Genomic DNA, 25871 nt, shown 5'->3' with positions numbered 1-25871 from the left:
ATAAATAAATGAAATCTTAAAAAAACAAAAACAAAAAACAGTGTGATTTGGTGGTAGAAGGACACACGTTAGTCAGACTTGGAGGCTTAGGGAAGGTTTCCCGCAGAAAGTGACAGCAATTGGGAAGCCTGAAGGATGAGTACAATAAGGCAGGCAGAGGGGCAGGGAGTGTGGTCCAGGTGGAAAGGGCTGAAGGCTAGAGTGAGTGTGTAGCCTACAGGGCCTTGGGTAAAATCCTGGAGCACTCCAGATGGGGCCTTGGGGCCCCAGGAGTCCCAGGGTTCTGCTGGGGGAGGCTCCCGGTCCGGTGGGCACCGGAGATGGTGAGTCAGGGCTGGCTTCTGACGGGGGTGGCAATGGGGCAAGAGCCTTCACTCGGTCAATCTTAGACCCACTGACAAGAAGTGGTTAGTGTGCCACATTCTATGGCTTGAACTGAGGCTCAGAGAAGTTAGGTAACTTGCTCCAGGTCACATAACTGGACAGTGACTGAGTCAGATTGACCCCCCTATCTGTGTGGCTCTGGGATCCTGCGGCAATGCCCCGTAGGGTGCTGTGGGTGCCTCTGCTGAAGGATGCGGGGGCGGGGGGTGAGCCGACCAGCTCCTTCCCCACCTGCTCTAGGCCTTGACACCTCACATCCCGAGTCCAGAAGTGGAAAAGAGAAGGAAGGAGGGGCGGGTCCTCACTGCCACCACCCATAAGGCCCAGGCAGTTCTGCTCCAGGCTAGAGGGTCAGTGTGCAGCGCCTTATTCAGGCTCCCTACAGTCCACCCTCAAGGGTTGCCCTCAACTCAGGGACAGTGCATCTCCCCCTGCAGGGCCTCAGAATGGCAGCCTGGCTGCTCCTGGGTGGTGGGGGTGGGGGGATGGCCTGCAGGCTCTTTGTTTCTTCCTCAAGGCTTCAGACTCTTACAAGAGTACAGAAATGTACTGAAGTATGTCTTCTGGTCCAGATCAGAGAAAGGATGCGCATCTCTCCTGGACTACTGGGGTCCCTCACCATTCACCAGCTGGCACCGCTGGAACACTTTCCCCAGCCCCCGGCTCTGCCCCAGGAGGATGTGGAGATTGTCTCACCAGGCAGTTGAGACCTCCACGAGACCATGTATATCAAATCCTGGGCATGTGATCACTGTTTACCCCGTCCCCGTCCCAGCGGTCAGCTGTCACCCTGCTGTGTTGGAGGATTCAGTGACCAACAATCTTGACCTGCTCCTGGTGCCATTAGAGTCTGCTACTACACACACACACACACACACACACACACACCCCAGATGGAGGGGCAGCTCACTCCAGGAAGGCAGAGGCTCTGATGCAGTTTCCTTCAGCAATAACCAAGAAGCAACAATGCATGTAAAGTGCCCAACACAGAGCCGAACCCAAAGCAGAGGAGGGTTTCATAAGCACTGCCTTTCGCCTTTCCCCTTTCTTCCACCTTCAAGCCCTGGCTGGAAATGGATGCAGCCTAGAAGGGTGGGGGGGCCCCTTTAGCTGCCCCCAGGGTTGAATAGTTAGGGTCATGGGGATTGGACCTTACAGGTTTCATTTGTTTGCAAGAGAAGGCTTTCAGGTTATTCTTTGGCCAGGCCTCTGGAAGCTTTCATTAGCCAGGAGCAGGGCCACCCAACCCTTGGGCTTCAGTTTCCTTATCTATAAATTTAGGCCAGTAATATTTACTTTGCATCATCATCGTGAGGATTAAAATGCAAGAAGTACCTAAAGAGTCTACCACAATGCCAGAAAGAAGATAAACACAAAACAAATTATAGCCGTAATCACAATGATGGGATCCAGAAGGGTTTGGAACAGTCTGAAGGATGCTACTCTCAACCACCCAACTGCCAACCGCTGTGGGAGGCTGCAAATGCGGCTGCCATCGCTGAGGAGGAGCCAGGATACAATCTCTCCCTACTCTACTCCTCTCGTGGGAGGGAAGCTGGTACCAAGTTTCAGGAGGGTAGTTTGGCAATAGGAATCCTTTAGATCCAGCCACTCTCCTAGTAGGAATTCAGCCAAAGAAATAATCATAGAGCCCCGTGGGGTTGTTTGTGCTAGGACATTCATTGCAATGTTGCTAATAATAGTGAGAAATTAGAAATAATCTAAAATTAGAGATGCACTCAATACACGCTTTGGTTGAATGCCAGGTGGCCAAGTGTTGAGACCAGTATTCAGCCGCAGTCCAGGCCAACGTCTACTATCACCTTCATGGAACAAATGTTTCTGATGAAGGAGTACATCTAAAATTGTATCCGAGATTATTCTTGATGATAACTTCACTGTTAATGAATTGCATTGTCAGTGCTGAACAGTGTAACATGACGGTACAAGAATAACACCCCCCTAGAGCCAGTAGTGGCCCCTTGCTCCTCTACTCTATATATTATGCACATTTGTGCTAATAAATCAGTGCTTCATTTTGATTGATGATGGTGGAGGAGCATGATCCTCACTTTTTCCGATAATGTCTTCTCTTTATGTTCTTTATATTCCTTGCCACGTTGGGTCAGACACGATTCACCATGGATACTGTTACATATGATAGAGGTTTTCTTCCTCATGAAATTGGGAGGCTGATTGACATCCTGTTTTTAGCTTATCTTTACAAGATCAATTGTAAAGGTATTCACAATTGGACTTTTTTATTAAAGACTTAACGGCCTACAAAGAACAGAGTAACTAAAAATTGATATTCTTAAAGATTATTTGGTTTAGTGTTACGAAATGCAAGCATACCAAACAATTCTACAAAAATCAGAACTAGGATATAATCTGCTTTCCATTATTCTGTTTCATAGTATTATTTTAATGTTTTACTGTTGTTGCCTCAAAAAGTATCTGGCTGACATGCTTCTCAATATTTGAATTAGTTTTCAATGTTTCCTTCTATGTTTAAACACTTGAAAACTCGTAATCATTTTTGTACATGAAAGGGACCATGTTTATAACCATTATGAGTGATCCAGCATTTTGCTCTTATAATAATAAATATATATTTAAGCTTTAACTGGCTGATAGGATTTCAACAACTAAAGCATGAAAGGAGATATTCATTACACGCTACATCTAGAAGGTTATCGACATTTGAAAGTAATGATTAACAGTAAATCCAAATGACATGCCATATGTGTATCACAGAGGTTATTATGCTTCTTGGATGCAAAGATTATGTAACATGGTCACAGAATCATGGATCATACACTAGTCCAGGGAGCCCAGAAATGACAATGAAGTCTGAACTTAAGCTCTTCAATTCAGCCTTTCAAAGACCAAGGCTGTAGATGAAACTGAAGGGCATAGTTTGACCAGACACTAAGGTCAAAGCCAAATTCTGGTGTATCCATCCTAAACTGTGTCCCTTCTGTAATAGAAACAATCAGGCTGGCCATTAAAAATGACGTTGGGCTGGGGATCCTTGAGTGGCTCAGTGGTTTAGCGTCTGCCTTTGGCCCAGGGCGTGGTCCTGGAATCCCCGGATCGAGTCCCACATAGATCTCCATGCATGGGGCCTGCTTCTTCCTCTGCCTGCGTCTCTGCCTCTCTCTCTGTGTCTCTCATGAATAAATAAATAAAAGCTTAAAAATAAATAAATAAATAAATAAAAATGACGTTGGGGGCGTCTGGGTGGCTCAGTTGGTTAGGCAACTCTTGCTTTAAGCTCAGCTCATGATCTCATGAGTTGTGGGATCCAGCCCGTGGGGGGGCTCCACGCTGGGAGGGTGCTTGAAAGATTCTCTCCGTCTGCCCCTCCCCGTGCGCGCTCTCTCACTCTCTCAAATAAATAAATAAATAAATCTTCCCAAAAATGGTGTTTAGAAAATATATTTATCAACATAGGAGGATTGTCTTACTATTGCGGAATTTTAAATACTGATTTTTATAAAAGAGGATGAAGATGTAAGGCCAAATTGACAATTAAAAGGAAAAAATCAGAATGAATAGAAGATTGAAAGACACACACAAAATACTAATGATTATTATCTCTGGGTTTAGGATCAAAGGATTCTGGCTTTATTTTTCATTAAAATTTAAAACTTTCATACAAAAAATGTTACTCGTATGGTCTTTTAAAATTAAAAAATAAAGTACATCTTTTCTATCTCCCCTTTCTGCCTCATCCAGGGCCAGCTGTCAAGCTTGCTGAACTGGCCAGATGGTCTGGGACACTGAGCACGGCTGCCAGTAGCGCTCACTGCCCATGTTCATTGGAGGTCAGGGCTTTGTCAGGCTGGAGCTGCTTTCCTTGGGCCTGTTTCTGTGAGGAGAAATGCCCGAAGGACGGTATGGGTCCGTGGGAGGGTGGGAAAAGGCAGAGGTAATAGCCTCATTTGACCAATGAGGAAACAGAATCTTAAAGACATCGAAAATGCTAGGAAACTCCTGCTTCTGTACGGAGACCTGGGGGCTGGATAACTTGATGTGTCTAAAATTTCCCATAGTAGAAGAAAAAGCGCCAAGGCTGGCCTCCAAATTAATGTTCCTTTCCCTCTGGGTCAATACAACCCATAGATTTTAGCTGATTCCATAGGTACCTATAGCTAGGTGTGGCCACGTTGACTAAGTCCTGGCTAATGAGAGGTAAGTGGATGTGTTGCGTGTGACTTCCGGGAGATATCCTTAAAGAGAGGGGTATGTCCTTTATCTTTTTCTCCTTCTTGCTGGCTGGAATATGGACATGATGGGTGGGACAGGAGCAACCATTCTGGGCCATGAGACAACACGCTCAGGAAGATGGGACAACAAAATAGAAAGAATCTGGGTCCCATGTGATCATGACACTTCCCTACCAGCCCTGGACTGGCTCCTTTAAACTTCATTTGTGTGAGAGTGAGGCAAACTTCCATCTTGGTTTAAACCCATGTTTAATTAATTAAGATTAGGTACACTAGGGACGCCTGGGTGGCTTAGTGGTTGAGCGTCTCCTTCGGCTCAGGGCGTGGTCCCGGGGTCCTGGGATTGAGTCCTGCAACAGGCTCCATGCAGGGAGCCCGCTTCTCCCTCTGCCTATATCTCTGCCTCTCTCTGTGTGTCTCTCATGAATAAATAAATAAATTTAGTTAATTAATTAAATCTTTTTTAAAAAAGAAAAAAATTAGGCACACCAGCTGCCACTTATTTAATACTTACTATGCCAGCCACCATTCTAAGTGCATTATGGATGTGATCTGGTTTAGTCTATATAGCATCTCTATGAGGTGGGAATCATAATTAACCCTGCTTTACAGATAAGGAACGTGAGACACAGAAAGGTCAACTGACTTGCTCAAGGTTGTACAAGTGACTGGTGAAACAATCTGAGCCTAGATAATCGGACCCCAGAGCCTGTCCTCTCATTGCTCTTCCGGACCCTCTCCTTTGGCTCCCTTTTATCTCCTGGTCCCATCTGACACTTCCATCCACTACTGCAGGCCTGTTTATATTAATTCCACTCCCCCATCCCATCCCATTCCTGATCTCCAGCAAAAAGCCCATTCTTTTTTTTTTTTTTTTTTTTCCAAAAAGCCCATTCTCTCTACACCCTGTGTCATTGAGAAAAGATTTTGGCTGGCTAATTCATACTAAAGTGTAAGAGAGATCAACATTAGCATAACATGTTACTTTGCCATCAGGAAAACAGGCTCTTTATTTCTACGTCAGTGTCAGGGTTTAGGTGTGAAAGACAGAAGGAATCACATCCGGTGGGACTTGGACACTGGAATCACGCGACCCAGATTTTATTTCTGCTGCCGGCACGCTTTGCAATCTTGGCAAATCTCACAACCATTCTGAGTCTCCACTTCTCCCTCTACAAAATCGGTAGAGTCAGACCTTCAGTAGACAGAGCTGTTGTAAGGATTTAATAAGTTAACCAATGCAAAGGCACTTGGCCCCCTATCAGCCTGACACATAACAAACATCCAGAAATATGAATCTTTATGAGTTGAATTCTGTTTATCCATTGCTCCCTAGAGCCTATTTTTTTAAAGGTCAGATATTGAGGTATAAACAGTTCTATAAGTTTTGACAAACATATAGTCATGTAACTATCACCACAACCAAGGTATAGATTTTTTTACACCCCAAAGAGTTCCCTCATGCTCTCTGTCCCCCAAGCTGCCTCTTATTTATGCTAATATTTATGTCCCAGGCTCTATGCTGGATCTAAGCTACAGAAACAAAGCTGGTGGGTAAGTCCCTGTTCTTGGGGGTTTACAGTCTATCCGATGAAAAGAAGCAATAAAAAAGTGAACAGACATACAAACAAGATCATCATGGATGCAGTAGGTGCTAGGCAGCAAGCAAGAGTATTTGGTGGCTGGTAGCTAGGGGACTGTTTCAGTAGAAAGGACAGGTGCTATTGAGTTGGCAGCTTTGTCGTGAAAAAATGATGACAAAATGCAAGTTAGCTAAAACCCCCATTTAATGGGCAGAGAATTTGAGGTTCAGAGAAGCTAAGGAATGTGCTCAAGATCACGCAGCAAGTAAATGGGAAACAGAAGGATTCAGGCCAAGGCCAGCATGCACTAAAAGCTCACACGAAAAGCACTTGCTTTTTTCTTTCTTTTCTTTTCTTTCTCTTTCTTTCTTTCTTTCTTTCTTTCTTTCTTTCTTTCTTTCTTTCTTTCTTCCTTCCTTCCTTCCTTCCTTCCTTCCTTCCTTTCTTTCTTTTTCTTTCTTTCTTTTTCTTTCTTTCTTTCTTTCTCTCTTTCTTTTTTTTTTTTTCCGGTCACACCACACTGCCTCTCTCCTAGGCCCCAGGCCATCTCTGCTGGATCACTGGGGGAGATGGAGGCAGAAGGGGGGTGGAGGTCAGGAGTGTGAGGTCTGGGCCGCCTGCTGCTCTGTGACGGTTATAACATACTACAACCTATCTGAGAGTTTCACAAGCAGCCGAGGGCACTGCAGTGCCTTTCCTGGTCTCACCTCCCTCCTCCTCTAATTGAGATGTCAACCTTCTGCCTCATTCCCTCCCATCCTGGACACCTGGCCTTGCAGCGCTCTCAGCAGAGACAGCTGATCTCCCCTGCGCCCCTGAGCGCCCTCCATCATGAAGACATAAAGTGAGATTATGTCAAACACATGAGCATGCACTCCCTTGGCCCCTCTTCTTCTTTTCTTTCCACTCTCTTTCTCCCTCCTCTCCCCTCTGCCCTCTGCCTCCCTCCTCTTTTCCCTCCCTATGCCCCCTCTTTCTCTCTCCCTCTGTCTCCTGCATGCTTTGAGACCAAAGGGCCAGTTCATCTTGCTGCCACCACCTTGGCTACGCTGTGCACCGGTCCACAGGCATAGGCATCCCTAGCAGCACTGCCCGCTTGGTCCCTGGAAACCATGGCTAATTGGTAAAAGATCACATTTGTTTTTCCACAGCCTGAACACTCCAAAGGAGGTGCTGCCAAGCCAAGCCAAGAATTCCAGCCTTATGCATCAATCACCAGGGGGACTGCTGGGGTTACCTGTCACCCAGAGGGTGACATTCAGACCTGCTGTTCCTACCTTGACATGTGGGCTTTGCTGATGAGCATCACGGCTCCCAATTCCATACACACTCTCCAGCACCACAAACAGCAGAATGCTTGAGAGCATTTGATTAATGTGCTGCAAGCTTGCTTTATTCATGTAATTTTACATAAATATCTCACGTAAAAATCATGCCAGTCTTTTATGCTGAGGGAGTATGCTCTATACCTGTTTCCTTTATGCATGTGAGATACTCCAGAAAAGTTAAGTATCAGTGAGATTCTTGTGTATTAAGGCACATTTTAAATCGAACATAGGCAAGGTTTGCAAATTAACATGCAGCAAATCTCTGAACTCAGTTTCCTTATAAGAAAAATGGGTTTAATAATTTTTGCCCCAGCTAGCCTACAGGGCTGTTGAGAGACTCGTGGAATAAAATTTTAATTTTGTGGATGTACTTTGTAGCCTGCAAAGCACTTTATTACATCAAAGTAATGTTGTTGTTGCTAAAATGAAGACGTAGTTGGCCAAGTACATTACCACCTCCAAATAGAAATTTTGTAATAATACAATTTCCATGTATTTGGTTCGCTAAGACAAAGATTATTACACTTACATGTTTTTTGGATCCAGCCAGGCAGGGATGGCGTCTCACTAAGCCTTCTGAGACTTCAGGAGCACTCTGTGGTTGCCCTTGGCTATGACTTGCTATCTGCAGCAAAGAGCATCCTGTCTGAGGATGTCTATTGAAGTCTTAATTTCAGGGCACCAGTTAACCTTAAGACCCCAGTTTATCTTCACCTTGATCAATATGATATAATAAGAGTATGAGAATGGAGGAAAATCCCTACAGCCTCCTTCATTGTGGCCCCTTGCATCTTGGAATGTTCTCCATCCTAAACTGCTAGGAGCTGTAGGGCCGGAGAGACATGTGTGTGGGATTCCCCACCCAAGGGAGAAGCTGCTTGCTGCATAGAGTTCCTCTCTCGGTACACAACACTTTAAGGCAAAATGGAAAGATTGCCTCTTGGGAGGGAATTTATTTTATTCAAAGAATAGCACCAAATAGCAAGATTTATGGCACATATTTCTGGGAAAGTGCTCGGCAGCAATCAGATGCCTGTCTGTGCTCTTGTTCTCTTGGGACCGCCTGCAGGTACAGTCATGGCTTAACTATAAGAAAATATGACAAGGGCAATGAGGAGTGTAGCTTATAAATTATTTTCTGATGCTGTTTATGGAGGATGAGACTCTAGTTGGGGTGGGTAGTAGCAGGATGCAAGATCAATGGTGGCTGTGTCCTTACCAGACATTTTAAGGACCTTGGAACATCGCTTTTCCTCTCTGAGAGAGACCACTGTCAACTCATTAGTCAACACACTAGTATTCAGGGTCTCTGCTGGGCAAATCATCCTGTTATGAGATATGGAAGGGACCCCAAAATATTTCCAGCATAGCCCAGGAGCTCTTGCTTCAGCTGGAAAGGCAAGATGTTCTTGTGGGTAAAGATAAGGGCCCAGAAGGGAGCTAGGAGGAAGGAGCTAACATTGTCCCACCTCCTGCCAGGACAGAGGTGCTTAAATAACATTATCCCATTTGATCATCATCACCACGAGGTAACATCTTCACCCCATTTTAGGGATGAGAAGGCTGAGAACAGAGAGGTTAAGTGACCTGCTCCAGGGCCCACAGCTGGTAAGTAGCAATAAAATGTTCATTCCTAGTCTGTTTAATTCTGAGGGGTCCAGAATCCAGGTGAAGTTTTCAAATTGACCTCCCTATTGATTTTGTCAGGGATAAGCACCAATTTTAGAATTTTGTTTAGAAAAACAAAACAACATTCAGTTGTACTTCCTCTTACTCAGTTCACTAAGTGATATGGGTGGGGAGGGGAGGTGGGGGGGCCACTGAAGAAATACTAGCTCTAGCTCTGAAGCTCTAATGTCCTCTCCAGTTGATAAACTATATTTCTAAGTAATTGGTCTTGTCCATTTGCGTTTCCACAGCCAGACTCTTTCCTGGCTGAATATTCCCTTCCCCCACTGCCATCTTCCCACGTTCATTTAGCTTCTCTCTCTCCCTCCCCTCACACACACACACACACACACACACACATATCCAGACGCACACCTTCCCACCACACACCCATATGCAAAATAAAATTAGAAATACTGCCCGACTCTCAAGGTATTTAGGGAATGGAGATCTTCAATCAATATAGCCCAAATGAAGCTCTCCAGGCTCCCTCCCTCCCCAGCCAGTGCTGGAGGCCCGCAGAGCTTACCGAAGAGGGCCCAGACAGCCATGATTGTGACACAAAGCAGCTCTAAAGGGAAAAAGGCCATTTGTGCATCCCTGTGTCTGCCCTGTAGCCACTGGAGTCACAGAGCTACCAGATTCTCAGAATGCAGCCCCTTTGCAAGCTGTTCTTTTGCTTACATGTAGAACCCTTTGAGGACATGGAAAGGTTTCCGGGCCCCCTTTTTATTTTGATGTACTCTGATAAAATACAGAGAAAACAACAACTGATGGCTCAAAACTATAGGCTGAGCTGCTAAGCATATGGTGCTCATGTTCAGGGATTGCCCTTGTTTTAATCAACCAGATGAGGAAGCAATAAACACTTATTTATGATGTTAGCCTTCCGTAACATAATGGGAATAGGCCAGATGAGTGAGCTATGACAGCCCAGGAAATTGAGGTAGTGGTGGCACCATTATTCCTGCAGTGTCTCTAAAGCTTTCTCTGCTTCCTCCCCGTCCCCACTGACACACACTGGCCAAGTGTCTCTGCCCTCTGGCCCTCTTTCTCCTGTGCCTCTCAGTACCCACCTCAGAATAGTGGAGGCAGGAAGGGGAAGGACTGGAAGAGGGAGGTGGGGATGGGGCTCCAGGCAGAAGCTTCTGGTTCAAGCACTGTGTCTGGATAAATCCTTCTGTTGTCTTCCCTTCTCCCAAATCAGAGGTCCCCCTGGGTCTCAGGGTGATTCCGGCTGTACAGAGGCCGAGAGCCTGTGCCTTAGTTGGAATCCAGGCTCCGTCACTTCCCGGGATGACGCTGGCCATGCGACTTAGTTTCTCTGTGCCTCAACCTCCTCATCCATACAATGGGGGGATGACTGAACTTCTGCTTGAGAGGGTTAACCAAGCCGGCTTCTGCTCAAGGCTTAGCACCCTGCCTGGTACAGAACAAGAGCCCAGCAAATAGTGTCACCAATTATGAACTCATACTCAAATAGTGCTTACCAGGGGCGGCCCCGTTTAAGGGCTTTACCTAGGTTGTCACGCAAGCCTTACATCTCTGTTACAGATGAGGAAACTGGAATCTGAAGATCACACCGCGGTGAATGGCGGATATGGAGACCCAGGCGGACAGGCTCCAGAGTTGGGGCTCTCAACCCCTGGGTGCATAAGGACGCTGGTCTTTATGGGTGTTGCCCCGAGGCCGGCTGAGCTCGCTCCCCCACTTCCGAGGCAGGGTCTGGGGGGTGGGGGGAGCAGACGAGGGCCAGGACGTGCACCTCAGCGCTCCATGCAGACCCCCGGGGGGGGGGGTCAGGCGGGGCGCCCCAGCCGGCTCCCGCGGAGAGGAAGGGGGCGCCAGTCCTCGGTGCGGAGAGGGGTGGCCAGAGCGCCGCCCCCAGGAGGGGAGGGGGCTGGCGGGGTTGAGGGGTGCCCAGCGGCCGTCCCCGCCGCCTCCTGGCCCCCACTCGCCGGCGCCCAAGTGGGAGGGCGGCAGCTGCCCGCTCCCTCCTCCCGCACCCCCGCTACCTGCCCAGTCCCCGGAGCCGAGCGCGCGGAGGCTGCGAGCCGGCGGGGCCGAGCCCACAACTTTGCAGCCTCGGGCAGGGCGAGCGCCGGCGTCCAGGGCTCCTGCGGTCGGCGGCCCGAGCTCGGTGAGTTCGCTTCCCCGGCCCTCTGCGGCGGCGCGGGGCGGCTTCCCCGGCGTCCAGGAGGCGGTGGCCGGGGACCGGCGGCCGCCCGCGCCGCCCGCCTCGCTGGGGCTCCGGGCCGGGCCGCCCTCTCCCCGCGCCCCCGGGCCGCCCGGGGGGCTCGGCGCTGGGCGCTGGGGCGCGGGGCCCGCCCGCCCGCCGAGCGCCCCCGCCCCCGGCCCCCGCCCGGCCCCGGCCCCCGCCCCCGCCCCGGGCCGCCTTCCCCGGCGCATCTGGCGGCTGCTCCCGCGCCCCCCTGGCGACCGGCGCGGGGAAGACACTCGCTGCGCCCGAGCGCGGAGCCCAGGCTCCCCCGGGTGGGCAGCGCCGCCCCCGCAGCCCCGCCGCCCCGGAGCGCCCCGCAGCGGGCCCCGGCGACCGCCTCCCCGCGAGCCCGCCCAGCCCCGCCGCCCGCAGGCCCCGGCGCCCTGGCACCTGCGGGGGACCCCGAGGACCGGCCGCCCACCGCGCACCGGACGCCCGCCGAGGCCTCGTCGCTGCCGCCCGGCCGGGGTGCAGCCGCCTTCCCGGAACTTTTCTTGGCGCCCGGGGCTCGCCGACTCCTCAGCCCCCGGAAAAGTTCTCTGGGGCGCTGGGATCCCATTTCCCGGCGGCGTCCGAAGCTGGGGAGGAACCGGGGCCGTAGGGGCCGGGGGGCGGCGGGGGCGGGGGTGCCGGTGCGGGTCCGCCCACAGGCCGCCGAGCATCCCCTCTCGCGCGGGGCGGGCTCGTTGGCACCGAAAGGGTTTCGGCGCCATCGGGGTTGTTTGGGTTTCTCGCTCCAGGAGGATGGGGGGAGGGCGCGCTGGGGGGTTTACATTTCGTCGCTTCAAATGAGAACGCTCTTGGCCAAGAAAGAGCCGGGGCAGCCAGCGACGGAGACGGGCTGGGGCTGACCGGGACCCGCTGACACAGGTACTCGGGCTGCGCCCCCAGCTCACCCGCTGCCTGAGCGCCTGCGTGGATGTATTGATCGTTGTCATTGATTTTTTTTTTAAAGCCAGGTGGCAGCGGCTGCGTGTGTAATACAGATATATGCACACACAAACACAGATAGCCAGGCGCACACAGCTTACACGGTCATACGCAGAACACCCTCCGCTCAGCACCCACCACACACACACACACACACACACACACACACACACACACACCAGGGACCTACAAGCACAGGAATACCTCCAAAGAGCCTTGGGTGAAGGGTGTGGTCCTTGAATATTGCCCAGGATTGGGTGGGGGTGGGGTGGGTCAGAGGGCCAGAGAAAAGGAGGTGAGGCAGGACTTCCAAAAGGTCATTTCTCTCTGGTCCACCCCAAATTCTTTGCTTTCTCCTTCAAGGGGGTCTGAAGGAGAAATCCCAAACCTGGGCTCCTTTCCTCTGCCATAGAGGAGCAGAGCCCTAGCCCCATGCCCCTCATCCCCTCCAGAGAGCGAATAAGGCCTGGCCTCACCCTCCTTGTGCCTGACCCCAGAGGTCGCTCAGATGTTCAGAAATCGAGGGAGCGGGCACCCGAGGTAGGGCCTGCCCCACCCACCCACCCACCCAGAGGCTCTTTCAGTCAGGGTATCACACCTGCTTGGTCTTGGGTTAGGGAAGAGAGGAGAGGGCTGATCCAAGGGACAGGGGTGGGGGGGTTGGATTTGGGTGGGGTGGGACGGCCAGACTGCACCCCCCTGGACACCGCAGTTGAGTCTTCCTCTCACCCTGGGCCCCTTAGGAATGTAATCGAGGATGCTGGCCCTGAGGCTGCTCAACGTGGTGGCCCCCGCCTACTTCCTGTGCATCTCCCTGGTGACCTTGGCGCTGCAGCTCTTCCTCTTCCTGCCCAGCATGCGCCAGGACCCCGCGGCCGCCCGCCTCTTCCCTCCCGCGCTGCTCCACGGGGCGCTCTTCCTGTTCCTCTCCACCAATGCCCTGGGCAATTACGTCCTGGTCATCCAGAACTCCCCCGAAGACCTGGACGCCTGCCAGGGGCCCCCGGCCAGGCGGGCCCCGTGCCCCCCGCCCAGCACCCACTTCTGCCGAGTGTGCGCCAGAGTCACCCTGAGGCACGACCATCACTGTTTCTTCACGGGCAACTGCATCGGCGGCAGGAACATGCGCAACTTCGTCCTGTTCTGCCTCTACACCTCCCTTGCCTGCCTCTACTCCATGGTGGCCGGCGTGGCCTACATCTCCGCGGCCCTTTCCACCTCCTTCGCCCACCCCCTGGCCTTCCTCACGCTCCTTCCCACCTCCATCAGCCAGTTCTTCTCCGGTGAGTGGGCCTCGGCAGGCAGGTTGGGCCCCACACAGGGACCCTCCACCCCCACCCCAAGTTTGCCGCCTTCAGCAAAGAAAAACACAGGATGCCCAGTTAAATCAGAAGGGCGGATGAACAGTGCATGGCTTCTTAGTAATAAGTATGTCCTAACTATTGCATGGGGCATACCTAGATTTTAAAAATTCTGTTATCGAGGCACCTGGGTGGCTCAGTAGTTAAGCTGCGGATTCTGTTTTGGCTCAAGTCGTGATCTCAGGGTTGTGAGAGCGAGCCCTGCTTCCAGTTCCGTGCGGAGTGAGGAGTCTGCTTGATGATCCTCTCCTTCTGCCACTCCCCCCACCCATCCACCCAGGGTGCTCTCTCTAAAGTAAATAAATCTTTAAAAAAATAAAAATTCTGTTATCTATCTGAAATTCAAGTTAACTGGGCATACTGTATTTTACCTGGCCACCTCGCTCTTCACCCCCAGTTCTCATTCATCGTCTCCTCCTTGCTTGCCACTAACCATTTGCGCATAGAATCTCCTGGTGACCCAGGCAATACACTCACTCTCTGCCAGACAGGACTGGGTGCTGACCATCCCTCCATGTAGCCCATGCTATGACCTTCCTCTGCCTAGACTCCAGCCCTGCTCACATATTCCCCCAAGGATTTGCCTTCCAAAGGTCTTGCCAACCAAGCACAGTAAGCCAGCAGCAGGCTAAGCCCTGCCCTCTTGCCCATGTGTTTGTCCCTACCAGGCTGCTTGTTAGCCTAGAGATGGCTTGGAGCAAAGGGCACCCTGGCTGGAGATGTACCATGTTGAATGGTTCCATGTTCACATCACAGAGCTATGAGACTGGCATGGGATTTGACCCTCCAGGGAGGCTCTTACACTTACAGGAGCCAGGCATGTGGGCCTTCCCACTAGCACTCAGCTGAGCACCCTGTGGGGTCTGTATTTGATATGGTGTGTCTCAGGGAGAGCTCTTTGATTCCTGGCCTAGAGGGATCTAGCACCTGGTGGCAGTTCTTACCACTTTATCTGGACTTGAAATTTGTCCCTACCTCATTTCCTTCCATTCCATCCCGACCCTGGCTTTTGACTCCAGCTGACTTGGCTCTTATAGTTGGTAGCATGCACGCATGAGTGTGCGTGAGATTGTTATCTCCATCTCTCAAATGAAGACACTGAGGCTCAGATGGGATTAAACAGCTTGTCCAGGATCTTACTACTACCAACCAGCAGCCTCTGTGCCTCCCTCAACCCCAGGTCTTGAAACAACCCCTAGCAGCACAGGGAATCTAGCACGTTTCTTCACCTATGGACTTTTCAGGGACAAAGAAAGACATGGCTATTTCCATTGGGAGCCCAAGACTGTCTTGATGTGCCTGGGCTGGCCACTCACAAAGTTCTGCTCCACTCTGAGGGAAGCCATCATGTTGGTCTTTGTTGGGACTGCATCCTGGTCCTTCGCAGGAGTAGAACTGTTGCGCCATCAGAGTGGGAACTCCGAAGCGTAGGAAGGCCCCAGCCATCCCAGCTGTAGGGTTGCCTTGAGGGCTGATGGCTGAGTTCGGCCCAGAACTCAGAGCTTTGGGGCCTTCTGGATCCTGGCATGGGCACAGGAGACTGCTAGGACCAAAATAACCAGGATGGGGGTGGGTACGTGGGCGGGCCAGGGGGTGGAGTGTGAGCACAGGCAGGTGGAGGGATGAGGAGAGCCAGAGAGAGCCTGATTACACTTTCTTTTCCAAGTAGCTTCATCATATCAAAATGAATGGTTCCAAAGGAAGGATCTTGAAATGGTTTGATTTGAGATAAGCCTGGGCTTGAGGCTTGTCCATATGTGCTAGGTTTTGGAGACAGGACAGAAAGGAAGAGGAGCTTTTGCTTTGATCTGGGCGGGGGGGGGGGGGGGGGGGGGGGGCGGAACAGAGCCAGTCAGTATCTACCTTGGGGCCCAGATCCCTGGTGCAGCAGCAGGGTGAGTCCCGCCCCCTTTTCCAAACTCCTCCTCATACCCACCAGGGAAAGGAGGCCAAGATTTCTAATCTCCAACTCTCCCATTTCAGCCATCTATCCATCCTCCTCCTTCGCTGACCTTTCTTCCCGCCCCGGGCCAGCCCTTCTCACTCCCTGCAACTCACCCCTTCGGCTTCTCTCTCTAATTCTCAGCCCAAAGGGCTGTGGGCACACCCTCTCTCATCTGCTCAGGAGGGCAGGTGGACAGGAGGCAATAGGAAGGGACAAGCTGTTTAACAGATTGAGCTGTCCGCAGCTGCGGTACTGCCCCGAGTCAGAAGTGCCAGCATAGCAAGGCAGGTTTTCTTTCATTCAATCCCCACAACAAGTCTGTGAGGTAAGTACCATCATATCCATTTTAAAGGCTCAGGAACCAAAGGCTCAGCAAGGTTAAGTTGCTTCTAAACCAACATGACTAGTGTGACTCTAACCCCAGATCGAGACTCAGGGCTGCTAGCCCCTTAGAGCTAGCTCATCCTCTTTCCGCTGCACTGCATCGCCTCCCTGGAGCTGCCTCTGAAGCTGCTTCTTGATGAATGAGCCACTTTGGGAGGGAGGGAGGTTCTTGTCCCCGGATGTCTATTAAAGATGCTGGGTGACAATCTGTCAAAGGTGTTACAGATGCCTGGTAGGAAGGAGAGGTGGAAGGATTGGATCGTGTGACCGTTCAGGCCTTTCAGAATTCTGTGATTTTTCTAAAAGAAGCAGAACTATTATTAAATAATTCAAAGGAGCTGAGGCAGCCAGGCTGAGCAACTTCAAACACTTCAAGGGAAAGCAGGTCCCCAGAATAGCCTTTTGTAGCTGCTGCAAGGGGCCAGGAAAAGGCCACAAGGTCTTTTCCGCATGTCTTGATTTAGTGCCAGAAAAAAGCCTATGGAAAACAGCTTCCATCAGCCCAGGTTTATCCGTGCAGCTGAGTTGCAAGGCAGGCCCTACACTTGACAGCTCTGATGTTCTCACATCCCAGCTAGAGGGCCATCTTTGCCTGTCAGCATTCCCGGAGCCCAAAGAGCAGTCCCAGGATCCCTCATCCTGCACGTGGCTGCCTGAGCTAACCTATGCTGACAAGGAAGAAATGGGTCAGAGGGATGGAACTGCCCTATGCAAGCTGTCCCACTGCCACCCTCATGCCAGCTGAGGGGCTGCTGAAAACGCCAGCTGGAATGAGCTTTCCATCCCCTGGGCAGCTGGACTTACTTGTCTCTGGTTTTGCAAGGAGAAATGTGCCATCAAAGCTCCCAAGGCTGGGGGCAAAAGGAGGCTGCTAATGAGAAAACCTGAATCTGGTCCATATCCTCCTGGCTGCTGAGTCCACCGCTGCTCAGATCGGACAAGTTGTAAAAGCCAAACCCTTGAGGGGCCTGGAGAGACCAGGGAGGAGGTGGGGTGGGGTCAGGGGATGCTAGAGAAGAGGGATTTGGTTGAGATTCACAGAGGCAGAATAGGTTGGAAGGTGATGTCTCTGGAGCAGGAAACTTCATCTCATTGGAAGGGGTGGTGGTAGATTTGTCATGCAGGGAGAGAGGGGCTAAGGAGGGCTTTTGAGTTCCCTGGTGGACCACCACCCTCCCGCTGGGCAAGTTAAGCTGGGAGTCTCTACCATGGCTGCCAAGGCTGCAGCTTATCCAGTCTTCAAGTCCTGGAAAGAAGGAGAAAGCTTGATGGTCTTAAGAGTTAAATGTGAGCCCTTCTTGGATGTAGTCTCATCTGTGAATGACCCTCAGCAGGGAGCATCGCACTGAGTATGAACCAGAACGCTAGCCACATTGTACATCATTTCCCTGAGTCATGCAGGGATTACTAGAATCCTATGGAATCCTTCTTATTCTACCCACTTTACAGATGAGCAAAACTGCAACTAAGAGAGATTCAGAAGTGTGTATGAGACCACAGAGCTGAGAGATTCAAGCTAGCATGGACTGACCACCCCAGATCTGAAGAAGGGTGCGGGATCTCTTACTCAGTGGGTTTAAAAGCAATAATAAAAGTGCCGGTTTGGAGGGGTTTGGAGAGGTCCTGCCCAAGGCAGGGAGCCGGACTGATGACCTTGGGGACCTCTTCCAGCCTTAGCAGGTTCTGACAGGCAGGACAGCTCTGGCCAAATGCTCTAGTGGCCACACTGTCCTCTTGTTAACATTAATGACTGAATTATTCTCTAACTCAACGCTCTGTGCTGCCCTTGGAGCTTGTGACTTATTCTTCTTGATGACTAGGCCCTGTTCTCCATCATGCTGTCACTTTCTGGAGACCTCCCAGCCAGTGCTCTCAGCTCCATAGGAAGATGGCGCTGCAGTCAAGGCAACTGCCCCGGGAGCCAGCTCCCTCTCTAGCATCCTCAGCTCACCCCCCTCACCTCCTGAGAAAACATCTCCCTGTCTCCAGACCACAAAGAGAAGGCAGAGGGATTTGGCGGGCGTCTCAGACTCTGAGGAAACATTAGCGGCTAGGCACTGCCCAGAGAAGCTTCCTTTTCTTCTGCTCACCGCCCCCAGTCCTCCCCTCTCCCCTCAGGAGCCATCCGCACCACGAAAAAACTTAGGTCAACTAGTTCATCCTTCCTGTCCCTCGCTGCAGCGCGGAGATTGCTACAAAATACAGCTTCAGTCCCGTTAATCTCCCGCTCTCCCTAGCGGAACGGGTCGCAGTTGAGTACGTGGCCTGGGTGTAAAGCGATTCTGGTGTGTCCCCCCTCCCCCCCCGCAGGAGCTGTCCTCGGTTCTGAAATGTTTGTCATCCTCATGCTCTACCTCTGGTTTGCCATCGGCCTGGCCTGCGCCGGCTTCTGCTGCCATCAGCTGCTGTTGATCCTCCGGGGACAGACCCGCCACCAGGTGCGGAAGGGGGTGGCGGTGAGGGCCCGGCCCTGGCGCAAGAACTTACAGGAGGTCTTCGGCAAGAGGTGGCTGCTGGGCCTGCTGGTCCCCATGTTCAATGTTGGAGGTGAGAGCTCCAAGCAGCGCGACAAGTAGCAGGCATTCCCATCATTTCCGTGTGTGTGTGTGTGTGTGTGTGTGTGTGTGTGTGTGTGTGTGTCTTGACTCCTCCTGAACATAAGACCATGGCACTTTTGTCTCCACCCATGACCTGATACAACCTTGAGCTGGTAAGGTTCTAGCATCTGCCCCTGGTCTGTGGCATGTAAGAGAACAGTGTTGGCTGGTGGATCGTGGCAAGCAGGAAAAATGCCTCACCTCACCCCCACCCCCCGCCATTGCTAGGCTCCCAGGAGCCAGCCAACTGTTAGGAGGCCCCTGCTTTCCCCCTCTGCCTGGTTCATCCACCCTTTCCTATGTCTCATGTCATCACTGCTATCAGCTAGAGCTCTTCTCTCAGACCCATGTTAGGATTGGAGAGTGGATTCTTGCTGTTGGTAGGATGCTCTCTGGGGCCTAGAGGCTGGCAAAAATGTTTAAAGTTATCATGTGTAAGAGGTAGCCAAGTTGGCTCTGCCAACTGCTAGTGAGGTGAGAAAGGAGGGGTGTGTTCTTATCCTCCCTGTGGAACTGTGAGCAGTGGAAGGGAAACTCAGTAGTTTACTGCTCCAACGCCAAGTGCCAAGGCCTTTTCTCTGGGAGACAGCAGCCAATGGCCAGGGATTTCTAGGTGCTGTCCCCTGCCCAGCCTGCCCCAGCTAGCCACCCCAGCCCAATCTGGGACCTGCCTGGATGCTTCCTTTCCCTGGCACTCTTCCAGCTTTCCCTTCTTGATCTCTAGCCTCTGGGTCTTTTCTAGGTTCTGGGGAGGCAAGGAAGAAGGAAAGAAGTACTGATAAATGAGAGAAGCATGAGACTGCATAACCATACCGAAGGGGATGTGTGTGTGTGTGTGTGTGAGTGTGTGTGTGTGTGTGTGAGAGAGAGAGAGAGAGAGGGAGAGAGAGAGAGAGAGATGAAGAGGAGGAGTTTTGTTGTGAAAACAGAATGCTTAGGGGAGGGAAGGGGAGAGGCCACACAGAGGTTGGGCAGTGGGATATTTGAGGAACAAGAATGAGAAGAGCGAGTGGGTTCATTTCTGAAGGACATTCTAGCAGCTAAAGCTGTTCAGTGTTTGAATGGCTGCCTGGGGAGGTAAAGAGTGCCTCACTGGAGGTATTCCAGCAGGGACTGGCCAGTCATCTGGCAGGCATGCCATGGAAAGAATTTCTGCATAGGGTCAAGAAAGGGAAGATCCTTTCCCACCCCCAAGATTCTGGTGTCCTCTTTGTGATTGCCTGGTCCAGAGGCAAGATCTGTAGAGATGCCTGTAAATTATTTGCTTTCAGGAAGGGGGGAGCAGGCATGGAGAAGCCTGAAAATCATGATGCAAACTTTCAGGATCCTACTTAACCACTGAAGAGGGAGTCTCTGGATAGACAGGACAACCTAGGTATTAATGCTGGTTGAGGAGGTTGGCATTTGAGGAAAGGGAGATGGAGCAGTGTCGGGGCAGGTGGGGGCAGGGGTGGGAAGAGCTGAAAGGTCATGCTCAGCTCTGAGAGGTGAGGTTGGGAGAGTTGAAGCTTGGGAATGGGGAAGACCAAAATGTAGGGGTGCAGCTGTGAGACCATCTCTGCTTATCTAATTGGTTGGATGGGGACACTGCTGTATGTTCTAGGACCCAGAGGATCGAATCTCTGGGAAATATTCAGGAGTGGGGACAACACAAGTGCCCCTTCTGACTGTATACCAAAGTCAGTCTGCCATCCATGCAGGCAGCAGGGCTGAAGTCCACAGCCTACAGTGTCCAACTGGTGGCCACAGCAACCCCAAGCGTCGCCACACAACACCCTGAGATCTTGAGCAGAGTTGGGGAGGACTTTACTTTGGTCCTGCCTTCATGCCCCCTATAGGGCTAATGTGGTAATAGCATCACTGGCTCACACTCCCTCCCATATCTATTTATTCATTCATTCATCCATCCATCCATCCTACATATATTTATTGAGTGCCAACTATATGCCAAGTCTCTTCCAGGCACTGGTATACAATGATGAACAAGACACACTTGTTGTGATGAGCACTGGGTGTTATATGTAAGTGATGAATCACTACCCTCTACTTCTGAAACTAATATTACACTTGGTGTTAACTAACTGGAATTTAAATAAAAACTTGAAACAAAGAAACAAACAAAAATTGATGAACAAGGCAACAAGATCTCTGCTGTCAGGGGCATCTTGTCACTGCCCCCATGCACTGACTCCCACCCCTTGAAAAATGATTCTTCTGCCATGTTGGTGTCAGCAGGGCAGGTCACTTGGAGGGGAAGGATATTTGCAGAGAAGGCTGAAGAGGAGCCCAGGCTGGCTGGCTGGAGGAGTCATTGGGGAGCATCTTCACCCCCAGTTCTGTCCATACTTAAACAGTGGGAGTGGAAGGGAAGGGAAGAGAGGTCCTGGGCAATCCAGGCCTTGGCTCTCTCCCAACCCAAACTCAAGCTTGGAAGCTAGCCATGCCATTCCCAGCCTCCTGGAGGCTGAGCACTGTGAGGCTTGACATAGGAAAAAGAAATAAAAGAGAGACCTGCGGGGGTTGACTCCTGACAGTGGGTGGTGATGGTGGGGAGGTTGCCCGGTGTGGAACTGGGGTAGCATTTGTATACATGGCCCTGTATTGTTGATAAAAAAACATCAATAAAATATGTGGTGTTAAATTGGATTTGATGTGATCACACGGGCACCACGGTTGGTAGTAGGGCTGGCAAGGCTGGAATGCACTGACACTGTCAGAGTAGCCATTGAAATATTTAAGGTAAGTATTAAAAATACTTCTATTCTAGTAGGTAAATAGCCACTCTCCAGACTCCCTGGGTGACTCACCCCTGCTGCCCCAGCTGCTCCTGCTCCTCTCCTGGAATCCTGGGCTCACCTCAGAATTCAGTGATTAAAAGGGCAATGTCTGTTATCTGCATGGAACCCCCAGGATCCTCCTCCAGCCCATCAGCTAGTGTCCTTTGTGACAGAGCAGGATAGTGCTATGTGGTTGGTAAATGTGCGGATACCACCCCAGGGGTGGTAGCATGTCTGCGTGCTGGGATCTGTGGACCCATGGAGACCAGGAGTAGAAGGTCTAACCTGGGAGCTTTCCTCCTCCTCCGCCCACTCCTCTTCTTCTCCCACCCCTTCTCCATGAAGAGAAGCCACTCGGTTATCCATCACAGTCAGAGCTGACGGCTCCTGAGGATCAGCCAGGCTCCCTGACCTTTCAGCCCCTACAACACTTGGAGACTACAAGCTGCCCAGTCCTGGGGGCAACAGAGAGGGGGTTGGGCCCTGCAGGAAGGGAGTGGTCCCCAAGCAGGTGAATGGGCATGACGTCTGATGCATCCTAAAGACAAGCAGGCCTGGACTAGTGGAAGACACAACTACAAAGTGCTAGTTCCATCTGGGCTGCTGAAGAATCTTCAGCCTAGGCCAGTGTTGTATGTATATGGGTCTGCATTCCCTGGACACATGCCAATGAGCAACCATTGGTATGCTGGGTGAGGGGCAGGGAGGAGATGAATAGAGCGGTGGCTAATCTTCAGCACATTCTAGAGCATGGGCTGTCTACACTCCACAGGTCAGACACTCTTGCCTTTTTTTTTTTAAACATTTTTTAAAAATTTTTTATTTATTTATGATAGTCACAGAGAGAGAGAGAGAGAGGCAGAGACATAGGCAGAGGGAGAAGCAGGCTCCATGCACCAAGAGCCCGATGTGGGATTTGATCCCGGGTCTCCAGGATCACGCCCTGGGCCAAAGGCAGGCGCTAACCCGCTGCTCCACCCAGGGATCCCACTCTTGCCTTTTCACCGTTGTATCCTGAATGCCTAGCAGGAGCTGGGTACATAGTAGGTGCTCAGTAAATATTGACCAAACAAATGCTTAGGTTTTGTGCTCATTTGCTCATTCCACATCTCTTTGCTGTGCACGCTATGGGGCTGGAAGAAGATGAGACAACACTGTCCTCCAGGGGTTCACATCCTAGGAGAGGTTCCTGGGAAACCCCAGAGGAGGAAGAGAGCCCACCCCAGCTGTAGAGACAAGGGAGCTTCCATATGTGGAGAAGCTGGAGGCATGGATGAGATTTGAGCAGGCAGAGATAGATAAGGGGGGGGCATTCCAGGAAAAGGGAACAGGCCTGGAGCTTTGGAGTGATCATGGGACTGTGAGCATAGAAGACACCACAGAGAGGCAGAGGGACTTAAATCTAGGAGTTGGAACCTGAACTAAGAGATCTGGAGTGTAGTTGATAGGGGAACCATTACAGGTTGTGAGCAAGGGAGTTACATGATTAGAGCTCAATTTCAGAAAGTGGGGCTTTGGTGGGTAGACTAGAAGTGGGGAAGGCCCAAGAGGAGGCCTTTGCTGAGGGTGACATACACCAGGGCTTAGGTAGGCATACTGGCTGTGAGCCAGTAAAGGAAGGGAAAGTGTCAGAGCCACTTCACAGACATGAGCATGAGTTGGAAGGGTCTAGGGGGAGAAGGCCCCAGGTGATCCTGAAGGTTGAGATAGGATGGTCAAGGTGATCTCAAAGGAAAGACCATTAGGGCCAATGGAGTGGGGAGATCATGACTTGGGGGTTCAGGGTAACCGGGACCACTCGCTCTGTCAATGGTCCATTGGTTGGTGACTGATGGTGTCACTCGTAACTAACCACTCTGTAACCTCTGTAACCTGCCTCAGGCAGGGCAATCTGCACACTGAGCCACACAGCACAACCTTCTGACTGCCAAAGCTGGGAGAAAACATCTGCCTGTGAGAATAGAGGTCACAAGTCCTTGAAGAGACCTGAGCCCCCACCTGTTATAATGAAGAAGCCAGTCCTTAGGTCCCAGCAGCCATCTTTTAGCCAGTCTCCTTTCCCAAGAACATGATTGTCCTTGTCATTCCTGTCCTTGTCACTCCCTGCACGTACTCCAGGCACAATACCCAACTTAGTGTCCTGCAACTGGCCTCATTGCTCCTCTCATCAACCTTCCTCTGGGCATGCTCTCCAGTATGCTGGGGAGGCAGCTCCTCCTGCTGGGGAGAAAAGGAGGGGATGGACAGGGAGCCAGGATACATTGCTCCTGCCTCCTCTGAGATGCTTTGGAGATGAGGAAGAACCTTGGACCTGTGAGCCTGGTGGTGGGGTGGGGGGCCTGGGGTAGCTCAGTTGCTCCTGATGTTGGGTTCTGCTTCTGTCTTCATTCCTTTCTCTGGGGGTGGTGCTGGCCCAGCTCCTCAGACATTCATTGATGCTGACTCCATGCCAGGCATGATGCCAAGAACCAGGAATGCAAAGATGAATGAGATCTATTACCTGACCTTGGGGAGCTCACAGGGAAGAGGACCAATTGCAGACAGTCATGAGGGAGAAGGACAGGGTGCTGCAGAAGGAGGAGAGCACTCACTCAGCGGGTAGGCTGGCCGACTTCCCAGAGGAGGCAATGCCAGGTCATACAGGATGAATATGAGTTGCCAGACAGGAAAGCAGGGCCATAGGGGGGAGTAGGGGTAGGAGGGACTGTGCCAGGGGCAGGGATACCACGTGATTCCTGGGAATTGTGAGTCTCCATTTAGGAGCAATGGGGGCACCAGTCAGTATCATGCCATCACCGCTGGAGCAGTTTAGTCCTCAGGCCATGCTCCCCACAGACCGGCCTCTTCCCCTCTGATCACTTTGCAGGTTGTCATGCTTGGAAGAATCAAGCAAGAACCGATGTCTAGTTTTTCTAGTGATCAGCAGGGTCCTCCAGGTTGGAGACCAAAGGCACGGGGTCACGTTCAGTCCCCAGGGGTTCAGCCCAAAGCTGTTGGAGAACTCATCTGGGAACATCAGAGACCCCCGGGTTCCTGAATGAATTGCCTCTGGAAAGAGCTCCCCATCACTCTTTCTTTCTCGTACAACTGCAGCGAGTAGGGTAGAAGGAAGACGTTTCTACCAAGATGACAGCCAGGGGTTCATGCAGAGGGGGGAGCTTTCACGATGTATAATCCTCTCACCCTGACTGAAGAGGCCTGTGTCCTCTTCATGGCCCCCTGTACCACCCTCCCTCCACACAGGCACCTAGTGGTCCCCATGTGCTTCTTCCATTAGCCCTGACAGGTCCAGCCCCCAGGGAAATCTTCCCTCCTCTGTGGGTTTTGTCTCCCAGCTGAAACTTGGAGGGTGGGGAATGGCAATGGTGGAGTCCTCTGGTTCCTGCGGTACCTACCAGATAGTATAGAGCCCTGACACGATCATTGACATGTGAGTAATAATAGTGACCGACATTTATTGAGCATCCGCAACGTGCCAGGCCCTTCTCATACAGCCTTTATCTATAGTAACTCTTCCTCATAGCAACCCCACCAGCTCTGCTTTATCAATTACCCGTTTTCCAGGTAAAGAAACTGAGGCCCAGAGAGGTCAGATAAGTTGCCCAAAGCTTTGCAGCTGGTAAGTGCCAGAGCTGGGATTTGAACTCAGGCTGTCCGCTCCTGAGTTTATGCTTTTAACCCAGACTGCTAGACTTTGTATTGTGGACATCCAATAAACTCCCTGCTGATAAGTAACAGTCGAGTGTTCGTTCGGTAATTCATTGACTGACTCCTTCATTTAACCCACGTATGGAGCATCTCTTATGCAGAAGGCCCTGGTGGACACAGAGAATTAGGAATTAGGTCCAGCCTCAGCCTCCCTAGAGCTCACAGTCAGCTGCTTTAGGTGGCTCTGTGGGAGAAAACAGGCAGGCTTCAGGATGCGGAGAACCTTGGGGTGTCTCTGGTCCCTCCCAGACGGATGATTATGGGCAAATTGCCCAGGATGAAGCAGCTTCTTCCAGAAGCTAATTGTGGATGTCTGAGGACAGTCCAGGCTGAGGACCCCGCCCCAGGTCTCAAGGATGATGTCTACTGGAGGGGGGCAGGGAGGAGGCCTGAGCTATTTCTGGGCTGCTGCCCTGCCAGACAGTATCAGGGTGCCTGCAGGAGGGGACCACACACTGCCGGAGGGCTGAGCACAGCCGGCACGCCTCCACACCCACCCTCTGGAGACCAGGGCAGGGGAGCCACCGAAGACCCTAAAAGGGAGCAGGCTCCAAGGCAGACAACATCTGCCAAAGCTCATCTGTGACATATGGGAAAAAGAGGCCTCCGGAGGGGCCAAAGGGATGGCTGGTGAAGCGGGATCACACATTAATGGCCCTCCCCCCAATTAAGGCAGCATTAGCACAAACCTCTGCAGGCAGGGAAGGGGGCAGTGACCTGGAACCCTGAGTAGAGAGCACGGAGAACCAGGTC

General features: G+C 51.6%; 2 protein-coding genes across 10 annotated transcripts in view; one reads left to right on the top strand and one right to left on the bottom strand.

Moving 5' to 3' along the window:
* TMEM63C (transmembrane protein 63C) overlaps nucleotides 1-25871 on the bottom strand; it is a 131011-nt gene that overhangs the window by 94181 nt on the left and 10959 nt on the right. The window lies entirely within an intron of this gene.
* Nucleotides 11066-25145, top strand: ZDHHC22 (zDHHC palmitoyltransferase 22). Of its 4 annotated transcripts, none has more exons than XM_077910138.1 (4): nucleotides 11066-11335; nucleotides 13090-13629; nucleotides 18347-18583; nucleotides 24277-25145. In XM_077910138.1, the coding sequence occupies exons 2-4, from the start codon at nucleotides 13104-13106 to the stop codon at nucleotides 24315-24317; spliced, it is 804 nt and encodes a 267-aa protein (XP_077766264.1). In that variant the 5' UTR covers nucleotides 11066-11335; nucleotides 13090-13103; the 3' UTR covers nucleotides 24318-25145. The 4 variants fall into 4 exon arrangements, with proteins under 4 accessions (XP_077766264.1, XP_077766267.1, XP_077766265.1 ...); XM_077910139.1 differs by lacking the exon at nucleotides 11066-11335 and adding an exon at nucleotides 11836-12286; XM_077910140.1 differs by lacking the exon at nucleotides 11066-11335 and adding an exon at nucleotides 12302-12886.

This window comes from Canis aureus, chromosome 9 (assembly GCF_053574225.1).
Source record: "Canis aureus isolate CA01 chromosome 9, VMU_Caureus_v.1.0, whole genome shotgun sequence".
NCBI classification, from domain to species: domain Eukaryota; kingdom Metazoa; phylum Chordata; class Mammalia; order Carnivora; family Canidae; genus Canis; species Canis aureus.
This window is presented reverse-complemented; position numbering and strand designations above follow the sequence as displayed.